The sequence below is a fragment of the Acipenser ruthenus genome, chromosome 4, assembly GCF_902713425.1.
Source record: "Acipenser ruthenus chromosome 4, fAciRut3.2 maternal haplotype, whole genome shotgun sequence".
Taxonomy (NCBI): domain Eukaryota; kingdom Metazoa; phylum Chordata; class Actinopteri; order Acipenseriformes; family Acipenseridae; genus Acipenser; species Acipenser ruthenus.
In genome coordinates this window covers 59,732,209-59,743,929 of record NC_081192.1, presented here as the reverse complement: position 1 = coordinate 59,743,929, position 11,721 = coordinate 59,732,209, and the positions used below count along the sequence as shown (strand labels likewise).

The window sequence follows — 11,721 nt, the reverse complement described above, 5'->3', positions numbered from 1 at the left end:
ACCTGAGTTGTCTCCCTTCTGTTTTTTTTGTTTTCTCCCCCCTTCCCTTCTAGTTTAAATGCTTCTGGACCTCCTGAAGGATCCTTTCTCCAAGTAGATTGGTTCCCTTTCTGTTTAAGTGCAGTCCGTCCCACCTATATAGATAGTCCTTGTTGTAGAATGTGCTCCAATGTTCAAGAAAGGTGAAGCCTTCCTGTGTGCACCACAATTTCAGCCATGCATTTTGATTTTGTATTTCCAGCTGTCCATATGGTCCTTTGCAAGGTGCCGGCAGTATCCCAGAAAATAGCACAGTTCTGGTCTTCTCTTTTAATTTCCTTCCTAGCTCTCTGAATTTTTTTTGCAGGGATCTTGGCCTGTCTCTCCCAATGTTGTTTGTACTGATGTGGACGACTACTACTGGGTCATCTCCTTTTGATTCTAGGAGCCTGTCCACATTCTCAGTGATGTGCTTGACAGAGGCTCCTGGAAGGCAGCACACTGTTGTAGTAAACTGGTCCAAACTGCGAACTGAACTTGCTGTGTTTCTCAATATGGAGTCCCCACCATCATGACCTCCCTTCTTTTTGCTGCCTGGCCAGCACTGTTTATAGGGTCCTGAATGTTGTTCCTTTCATTCTCTTGATGTTGGTTTTGGTCATCTAAATGTTGAAGTGGCTCAAATTTGTTGGATGTTTGGATTTCTGGTGGTTGTGTTTGACGAAGTTTCTTTTCCCTGCTTCTGCCTATCTGAACCCAGATGTTTCGACTCTCTTCCATCTCCCTGGTGGCTTTCAGTCTGCTAGGGGCACAGACTTCCATGAACTGTGGGTGTGTCAGCTCCTCAAGCTCCTGTTGCTGTCTCATTTCCACCAGCTCCATTTCTAACTTACTTGTTGAAGCAAGTCCTGGATTGTGCGGCACTTTACACACACTTGGTTGAGCTCTTTTGGGTTTTCTCGGATTTCCCACATCATGCAGTTTTCACAGATGTTGTTGACCATGTTTTTTTTTTTTTTTTTTTTTTTTTGGAAGTTCAGTTTAGCTTCTGCAGCTGTCAACCTGCTTTTGAACTGCTTCTAACTGTGATGTACTTGTCCACGACTGTACTTCTCCCACGCTGTCGCTTCCACTCACAGTGAACACTGGCTGCCTTTTGTTTGTTCCTGCGTTGTGCTGCGGGCTCCGCCCCTCCCCCGTGTCTCAGAACGGTGCGGAATTTGAATCAGCTCGGATTTTTTTTTATTTGATGTATATCATTATTCATCCACGGTGTCCTACGTTTTACAGAAACTGTTTTAATTTTTACTGGAGCCACAGTATCAAGAGCATTTTTTAGTTGTAGGATCCTGACAAGATTTTGCACAATATCCTACTGTAGGATCCTAAAGGATCCTTCAGGATCTTCCACAGGATCCTGTTCAAGATTTCTACCAGGGCTTGCCCTCTCTGTCACACTGCGTTCAGACTCCCTTTGACTGGCGTTTGTTACCATTCAAGCACTCTCCCACCAGACCCCAGCCTGGTCTCAGTGATGCTCCCTCCCATTTTGAAGTCCGTCTCTCTTTATTCGTCTTTCTAGGATGGAAAATAGGAGAAAGCATTTCAGCTTGAAACACATCACCAATTTGTTTCCTTTTCTTTTGCCACATTTACGTGTGTGGGAGAGACTGCCATTATTTGCATTAATTCTTTGAATTTTGGCCTGTCTCGGCCCAGAATAACTGGGTGTGGCAACCTTTCCGCCACCCCTACTACCAGGTGACGTTTTATCGGTCCTACTGATAAATATACTTTTAGGGTGGGGTATGCCGCCGTGTCTCCATGGATACAGGAGATGGCCACCTGACCTTGTCGCTGCCACGACATACCGCCCAAGAGAGCTGTTCTAATCAAGGTTTGCTCACATCTCGTGTCCACTAATGCGTGGGTTTTCACATTACCTAAAACCACATCAATCATACAAGGCCCCTCCCGACCACGTGTGGCAAAGTGGCTGCTGATTGGAAAAAGGTGCAGAGGTGATGCAGTGCAGAAATAATCACACACCAGGAAACTGTAATCCATTTTAAAAAAGAGGGTCTTTTATTTATAACTCCCAGTATGGCGACCAAACAATAAACCTCCAGCAATACACACCAATGTGTAAAGCACGAAAGAAACAATAATAAATGGATTGCAGTCCAAATAATAAACACATGTTATCCGCCCCACAATAATACAATACACGGTCACTAGTCCGGGTGCGTGCAGTAGTGCTTGTGGTGGGTGATAACAATTTAAACAGTGACTGTGGCGTAGTGTTGTTCTGGGTAGCGCTGGCCCAAGGCGACAGCTCCGGATACGTGTTAGCTGTCTAGCAATTTACAAAAACATAAAAGACAATTACTAACAGCGACAAAACAAACAAAACTCACAATTCCTCTTTCTTATTTGACCCATGCATTACAATACATGTCTTTTTTTTTTTTTAATAAATTAGTCGTTGCCAATCAGTTTTTTATTTTATTATTTTCTCCCCAATTTGAAATGCCCAATTATTTTTTTAGGCTCAGCTCACCGCTACCACCCCTGCGCTGACTCAGGAGGGGCGAAGATGAACACACGCTGTCCTCCGAAGACTCACCGTGCAGCCGCCTCAGAGCTACAGCGTCAGAGGACAACACAGCTCTGGGAAGCTTACAGGCAAGCCCGCAGGCGTCCGGCCAGACTACAGGGGTCGCTGGTGCGCGGTGAGCCGAGGACACCCTGGCCGACCTAACCCTCCCTCCCCCCGGGCGACGCTCGGCCAATTGAGCGCCGCCCCCTGGAAGCTCCCGTCCACGGTCGGCTGTGGAATAGCCTGGACTCGAACTCGCGACGTCCAGGCTATAGAGCACATCCTGCACTCTAGCGAGTGCTTTTACTGGATGCGCCACTCGGGAGCCCATGTCTTTTTTAATATAACGTAAATGTGATGGGGTGCAGCCTATTTTGTGGTGGTTTTGTGTTTTTTGTATTGTTTAAAGTGGATATGAGTGAGTTTGGGGTGAGGTTCAGTGAGTGAGTTTGTGTGAGGAATGTGTGGAATGTGCCTGGGCTAATGAGGTGCGAATTGCCCAATTAGCCCAGACACCTGTATAAAAGGGAGTGGTTGGGTATGTTAGTTGGTGAGTGTTTGTGAGTGAGAAGACCTGTGTTAGAGAGTGAATGGTTCTTTTTGTATAGTTCGTGTTTAAAGCCTTTTTTGTGTTTGTCTTTTTGGTTGGCCATTGTGCCTTTTGTTTTGTGTATTTTGTTTTATTAAAAGTCTTTTATTTTCCCTGCACATCCTGACTCTGAGTCTCCTTACCCCGGTCAGCCTGTCACAGGTGGTGTCAGAGTGGGATAGAGCGCCTCTGGAGACTCGGAGCAGGAGTGCAGGATTTTTTGTTTGTTTTGTTTAAAAAAAAAAAATGGAAAATGGAGCTGACCCAGGAGGAGGCAGGTGACAACTAGGAGTTGTTTTTAAAAAGGCTCGCGGCAGAGTTGTGCCCCGGCTGTGGGGCATATGGGCACACGGTGGCCATCTGCCCCACCCAGTATGAGGAGGAAGAGCCGCCACTGCAAGAGCCGGAAGGGGATGAGCCAGTGCGTCCAGTGTTTGGAGGGGAGGAGCCAATGCGTCCTGTGTCCGCAAGGGAGGAGCCAGTGCGCCTGTGTCCACAAGGGAGGAGCCCGTGCATCCTGTGTCCGGAGGGGAGGAGCCAGTGTGTCCTGTGTCCAGAGGGGAGGAGCCAGTGCGTCCTGTGTCCGGAGGGGAGGAGCCAATGCGTTCTGTGTCCGCAAGGGAGGAGCCAGTGCGTCCTGTGTCCAGAGGGGAGGAGCCAGTGCGTCCTGTGTCCAGAGGGGAGGAACCAGTGCGTCCTGTGTCCAGAGGGGAGGAGCTAGTGCGTCCTTGGTCTGGGGGGGGAGAAGCTGAAGGCCCAACCCCCTATTTTTTTGGGGGGGGGATGAGGGCATGAAGCTGAGGCTGCACAGCAGCCGCTGTTTTTGCTGCTGAAGGGATCCCAGCAGAGACGCCCACCACCAGTCCTACCCCCGCTGTCAGAGGAGCCGGCAGCGCCACCAGAGGGAGATGGACTGCTGTTCCCGCCTCCGCCACCAGAGGGAGACAAGCTGCTGTTCCCGCCTCCGCCACCAGAGGGAGACGAGCTGCTGTTCCCGCCTCCGCCACCAGAGGGAGACAAGCTGCTGTTCCCGCCTCCGTCACCAAAGGGAGACGAGGAGGAGCCAGTGCGTCCTTGGAGCCTCAACTTCACGCCCTCCGCCACCAGAGGGAGATGAGCTGCTGTTCCCGCCTCCACCACCAGAGGGAGACAAGCTGCTGTTCCCGCCTCCGCCACCAGAGGGAGACCAGCTTCTGTTCCCGCCTCCGCCACCAGAGGGAGACGAGCTGCTGTTCCCGCCTCCGCCACCAGAGGGAGACGAGCTGCTGTTCCCGCCTCCACCACCAGAGGGAGACGAGCTGCTGTTCCCACTTCCGCCACCAGAGGGAGACGAGCTTCTGTTCCCGCCTCCGCCACCAGAGGGAGACGAGCTGCTGTTCCCACCTCCGCCACCAGAGGGAGACGAGCTTCTGTTCCCGCCTCCGCCACCAAAGGGAGACGAGCTGCTGTTCTCGCCTCCGCCACCAGAGGGAGACGAGCTGCTGTTCCCGCCTCCGCCACCAGAGGGAGACGAGCTGTTGTTCCCGCCTCCGCCACCAGAGGGAGACGAGCTGCTGTTCCCGCCTCCGCCACCAAAGGGAGACGAGCTGCTGTTCTTGCCTCCGCCACCAGAGGGAGACGAGCTGCTGTTCCCGCTTCTGTCACCAGAGGAGCTGGAGCGGGCTCTACCTCCTGCTGCCAACAGGGAAGAGGAACTCTGGCCGCTGCCACCCTGGCCTGAGGTTCCTGCACTGTTGGCTACGCCCAAGAATGCCTGCCTTGCACCGCCCAAGGATGCCTGCCTCACACAGCCCAAGGATGCCTGCCTCGCACCACCCAAGGATGCCACGACCGCTCCGCTTTGGGATACCACTTCTGGATCACCTGGGGTTGCCTGCTGCTCCGCATCGCCTGGAGTTGCCGTGTCTTTTGCTTTGCCTGGGGTCGCCGAGGGTCCTGCTTCACCTGGGGTTGCCTGGTGCTCCGCATCGCCTGGGGAGCTACCAGTTACAAAGTACGAGGGAGAAGTGGAGCTCCTGCTGCCGTCTTCATGGCCAGGGGCTCCCCTCCCGAGGGTCCGCTGCCGCCGTCGCCTCCCGAGGGTCCGCTGTCACCGTCGCCTCCCGAGGGTCCGCTGTTATAGCCCGGGGCTGCCGGACTGTCTTTGCTTGGGACCACCAGACTGCTTGTGGGCCAGGGGACGCCTCTGCCCTCTCCCCAGCACCAGAAGAGATGATTTTGGGACTTTAAGGGGGGAGGTGGCCATTTAGGCCATGTTGTGCTGCGCACAAGGAGGGGAAGTGTGTGATGGGGTGCAGCCTATTTTGTGGTGGTTTTGTGTTTTTTGTATTGTTTAGAGTGGATATGAGTGAGTTTGGGGTGTGGTTCAGTGAGTGAGTTTGTGTGAGGAATGTGTGGAATGTGCCTGGGCTAATGAGGTGCGAATTGCCCAATTATTATTATTATTATTATTTATTTCTTAGCAGACGCCCTTATCCAGGGCGACTTACAATTGTTACAAGATATCACATTATACATTATTTCACATTATACAGATATCACTATTTTACATACAATTACCCATTTTTACAGTTGGGTTTTTACTGGAGCAATCTAGGTAAAGTACCTTGCTCAAGGGTACAACAGCAGTGTCCCCCACTGGGGATTGAACCCACAACCCTCCGGTCAAGAGTCCAGAGCCCTAACCACTACTCCACACTGCTGCCAATTAGCCCAGGCACCTGTATAAAAGGGAGTGGTTGGGTATGTTAGTTGGTGAGTGTTTGTGAGAGTGAGAAGACGGATGGACGGACGGACGTGTGTGTGAGTGAGAGTGAGTGAGAGTGAGAGAGAGTGTGAGTGAGTGAGTGTGAGTGAGTGAGTGAGTGAGTGAGTGAGTGAGAGAGAGAGTGGTTCTTTTTGTATAGTTTGTGTTTAAAGCCTGTTTTTGTGTTTGTCTTTTTGGTTGGCCATCATGCCTTTTGTTTTGTGTATTTTGTTTAATTAAAAGTATTTTATTTTCCCTGCACATCCTGACTCTGAGTCTCCTTACCCTGGTCAGCCTGTCACAGTAACATATTCTATTTTTTTTGTAAATGCAGCAAACAAGACATGCCTCCTCCTAGCACACATGTTTTTTTTTTATTTATTTTCTTTGTTTGTAGACTGATTACAAGACAGAGATTGCTATGATTGTGGATTTGCCAAGATGCCAACTCAGTGAAAGCCTAGTTGCTTATTATTATTATTATTTATTTCTTAGCAGATGACTTACATTTTGGTTTTACAGGTTTGTATGTACCAGTTTACACAATAGTGTTCAATGGAACTGCGTCTGTGTTTACAACACAGCTCCTGAATGCAGGCACAGTCAGCTGGCAGACTTGTACGCTCCTCCATAGAGTACATTGCAGCCGTCATACCGGCAGTAGTGTTATATTTTCTTTTTATGTAGTATTAGAAACAGTGATTTCGGTTTTATAGTTTTGTGTGTACATATACCCTTTTACACCTGTACACGGGTATATGTACATACCTGTTTCTTTTGAAATGTGTATTTTATTATATTTCTTTCACTGTTTGTAGTCGTGCTGTATATGCGCTCATTTTGAAAATAAAGCCTTTTCTGTTTAATTTTCCATTTAAATACAGTGTTTCTGTGATGCAAATGTTAGATATGATGTTCATGAATAAAACTTTTCAGTTGTTTCTGATAGTATGTCTTTCATTTTCATAACGAAGCAGTTTAAAAATGTATTGGTCAAAGTGACCCACTTGGTGGTTCTAAGTAGTTTGAAAATATGGTGGTTCTAGTGTTAACAAAAAATCACTTGCTACTAAAGCTCTCGTTACTATACTACGAGTTCGATACAATAACACTGGTTTTTGAAAATACTGCCCTTTGCTTCTCAACTGGTGCTTTTTTCTCCACCGGAGGCTCCGTCACTATTGTTTCCCCGGCCTTGTCTGCAACCACTAGTTCCCCTGCCTTGTCCGCAACTACTGGTCCCTTGACGATCGCTCCCTCTTCTGTATTTTTGGTTCTTCTTCTCTCCTTCAGTTTTCTCTGTTCTTTTGCGGGTTGGTTTGCACTGGTCACTCTGGGTCCTGTCACCCCGTAGCTGGCTCTGAGCGTTCTCATAATCTGATGCTCCCCAATTATTTCTGCTGCACTTAATGTTTCTTCCTCTCCTTCAATATCAGGTTCTTTATTTTTGGCAGCCTCGGCGAACTCAGAGAAGGCACGCCCAGCTCTGCCAAACAGGTTACAGGTCACAATGGTGTCACAGTCCCTCAAGAAATGACCACTCTCCCCACATCTTCTGCACTTCAGCATTTCGCAGTCACTGGAAAGGTGGTCAAGGGAGCCACGCTTTCTGCACTCTTTCGGGTGCCCTGGATAAAAACAATGCCCTCTGTCTGTTCCGATCATAATGTGGTGCAGCACATACTCATCGCCCTCTTACTTTCACAACCTCACCCAGAATTTCCAGCCTGCTGTCCAAAACCCCTCAGTATCCAGCACTGGGTACGGTTCATTCAAAACATCGCCGTGTCTGCTTAGCCAGAAGACCATGTCATTAACGTCAACACTTCCATTTAGAAAAAAATACTGACACCATTTTTACCTCTGCTTCCTGACAAGTGGATGAGGGCGAACACTACTCTGGGTGACAGACACAAAGACTCTTTTAGCAGTCTTTTGCCAGTGAATTCACGAGACGGGATGTAATCGACATCCCCTGTGTATCTAATACATACTACGTTTCTATGATTCAGGGCAGAAGCCAGTCTCATTGCGTTGGCTCCCCCCGTTCCTACGCTAGAAAATGATCTGGGAGCTGCCATTGTAACAGTCCCAGACCACTTAAAACAAACAAAAACAAACAAACAAAGAATATACTTTATCTAGCAGCAGCAAGGCCCCCACCAAGAATATCAGGGATAATTGTAATGTTCTAGAAAGAACAGTATGTGAAAATGAAATACTTTATCCATTTTTCTCTGACATGTTATAAGGAAATCTGTTTTGAGAACATTACTTAAAACATTGCAATAACATCTTGCATACATAAGCATGACTCTTTGATTCAAATGGAGTTATCCATTAATATATTCCAACATGTCATGAAATAGTCCACAATTTTGCAAATTATTATTATTATTATTATTATTTATTTCTTAGCAGACGCCCTTATCCAGGGCGATTTACAATCGCAAGCAAATACAAATACATTCAAGTGTTACAATATAAGTCATACAATAAGAACAAGAAATACAATAATTCAAGTGTGACAAACCACAATTCAATAATACAGCAGATAATAGTGAAAGTTACATCAGGATATGATTAAATAGTGATAGTTACATCAGGATATGATTAAGTACAAAATACTACAGATTAAACACTTGGCAGATTACAATATTCTGAGGTACAGGATTAAATGCAGTAAAATAGGGGGCAGATAAGAGCAAAATAAAGCATATTTAAATGAAGGGTGATAGTGTCCCAGGATACAACAGAGGTGTTCTACAGGTGCTGTTTGAAGAGGTGAGTCTTAAGGAGGCGCCGGAATGTGGTCAGGGACTGGGCAGTCCTGACATCTGTAGGAAGGTCGTTCCACCACTGCGGAGCAAGGGTGGAGAAGGAGCGGGCTCTGGAGGCAGGGGAGCGTAGCGGAGGTAGAGCCAGTCTTCTAGTGCAGGCGGAGCGGAGAGGTCGAGTGGGGGTGTAGGGAGAGATGAGGGTCTGGAAATTAAGGGCCCATTTCATCCATAGCACCGAATGATAACTACTTACAGTTTTAATGAAAAATGCCTGTTTTAGAGATAAAGCCTCTTATCTTTGTCTTCCTGGCAAGTTTGACCTAAAAAAGAAACCTTTATATCTGCACATGTAGTATGACTAATACAAGTGTGAAAACAGAGCCAAATTATGATGGAGGGGTCCTAGCTGTATGAGTCTTTCTTTGGAACATCATTCCCCGGAAACAAGGCTTTCTGGATACTGAAATGAAAACCTCTGTTGATGAACATTACTACTATTCATGGTCTTTTATACACATTAAAGTTGTTTGCTTCTCAGTTTTATATCATTTAAATGGAATTTTCACCTTTAAAAAATAGGAATAAATTAAAGACTGGAGTATACTATTTGAAAATATGTTGGGAGAAAAAACAAAACCTCACATGATATTAGCAACTGTTATAATCTAGAAGATAAATGTGACACCTTTACCCTCAGTTTACTTAGAATTGTACATTTCTTGCTTATTCGTGACACGGACAACGATTAGACATACAATGACATACAAGGCATTATTTAAGTGTCATTGGAGCTTATTTTATAATTAAGTCTCAACATATTGGGTCATTTATACAAATGTTTTAAAATAATTAAAGCTTACAAAATAATTCCATAAATGTTTCTGCATTTCCATTAGATACATAGGTCTCAAATGTGCAGTTTTTAAAGAAACAAGTTATACTGTATTTTGATTTTAAAGCATGATCTGTGGTACTACTTTAGATTAAATAATGTTCTCAGATTCTATGCATAATAATAATAAAAAAGAAAATTGTGATCAAATGCTCATGGTGCTATAAAATGCACTCACAACCTTTAACACTGTTCAGTCTTTAGTGAGTAACCTTAATTTTGTTATTGTGATTGACATTTTTATTGCCAGAGAGCAAGAAAGGGAACTTACTGTATGTTGTAGGTTTTTTTTTTCTATAGAGATGCATGGTATGCTTTGACAAGCCAATCAGATACAGGAAACCCATTTCCTTATCTTAGTTCACTAAAACTAAAAATCATTCTACAGAGATGTGTGATTGTGAGAGTAACCACACAAAGCAGTCGTAGATCAACGTTTCATTTTCAACAATGGCATCCAGTTATACTGCTATCTACCTTGAAATGAAGTTGAAAGATCAGAGGCGACATCTTCAGAGAACAGCAAGTGGTAAGTTTGTTTAGAGTAGCTAATTTATTCTCTGAAAGGTATGGGTTCATCCACACTTAACAAAAAATATAGATAGTTAGATAGATATTGATTAGTCTAGCTCTCCAGTTTGGTTACTGGAATCGTGGGTGATATAGTAACATTACATTAACAAATATATTTTTGGGGGGCAAACTGGTCTTTGAAAGGTCTTTGCTGCTAAACAGCAGATGTTTAGTAACACAATTGCAATTCAGTTGCATACGTTGTTGTGCAGTGGAGTGCAATATTCTGAAAATGTTGATAAGAAATTGTAGGTAGGTATGTTTTAAGTACACCGTGGACTGATGAACTAAAGTATAGTATTATTCAGTGTGAAGATAACATTTTCACAGTAGGCGAGGTTGGTGGTGTCCAGAATACTAAACATAACATTTTCTTTGTAACACACTATTATTAGATTTCACTAGAGTACGGCACTGTAAGGAAATGCTGTAATTTCTGCTTTTATGATTCGCTCTCATTTGTAGATATCATGTGCGAGCAAGATGCCCTTCACAGCTCCACTTTCCGGGCCTGTGGTTTAAGACTCAGGAAGCAGTCAAAGGATTTAAGCAATGGGTGGGGGGGGGGGGGGATTATTGCAAACCATTTTACCTCTCATGGACTGAAACTTCAGTTTTATTCTGGAACCACAGAATAAAAGAGCCCAAAGAGCTGTGAATTATGCAGTAGATATTGGTGCATATATTTAAGGGTATGATCATGCTTTTTATGCTTGTCAACATTTACCAGTGGTCACCATACCCAATATCCAGCAGTATATTAAGATATATTTGTAAATGTTAAGATTTTCCACTTCCAAGCAACTGTTTTGATTGACACTTAAAGCGATATACCACAAGATTTATTTTTCATGCATAACTATTAAAATCATAGGTCATCAAAATGAGTCTCAGACACAATTCCTCTTTCTCTGGGACCTATTTCTACATTGCATGTGGAGGAAACACCTCAGAATGTGGCCCACTTGAGGTGGAATAACACTGTTTCTTTACCTGTTCTGAAAAGTTGAACAACGATATGACAACTACAGACATAAGGGACACTGTGGTAGGAAACAGTAGGTGGAGGGGCCATTTGCACGGTTTACATAAAAGCCTATAGCTCTGGCAAAGTTGCCATTGGCCTCTTGGTAGCCTCTCTGATCAGTCTCCTTCTTGCTCGGTCATCCAGTTTGGAGGGACGGCCTGATCTAGGCAGAGTCTTGGTGGTGCCATACACCTTCCACTTCTTAATAATCGTCTTAACCATGCTCCAAGGGATATTCAAGGCCTTTGATGTTTTTTTATACCCATCTGTGCCTTTCAACAACTTTATCCCGGAGTTCTTTTGAAAGCACCTTGGTGCTCATGGTTGAGTCTTTGCTTTGAAATGCACTACCCAGCAGAGCTACAGGAACTGTTGAATTTATCCTGAAATCATGTGAATCACTACAATTTAACACAGGTGGAGGCCACTTAACTTGGTGCATGATTTTGAAGGTGATTGATTACACCTGAGCTAATTTAAGATTGCTATTACAAGAAGGGGTGGACACTTATCCAACCAAGCTATTTCAGTTTTTT

General features: G+C 45.3%; 1 protein-coding gene across 1 annotated transcript in view; it reads left to right on the top strand.

Moving 5' to 3' along the window:
* Positions 1-9,986: 9,986 nt before the first annotated feature.
* Positions 9,987-11,721, top strand: part of LOC117400038 (genetic suppressor element 1-like) — a 147,128-nt gene continuing 145,393 nt past the window's right edge. The window contains exon 1 of the mRNA XM_059022604.1: positions 9,987-10,114. Within this exon, the coding sequence (XP_058878587.1) occupies positions 10,036-10,114 (79 nt within the window). The 5' untranslated portion in view covers positions 9,987-10,035. The remainder of the gene's footprint in view (positions 10,115-11,721) is intronic.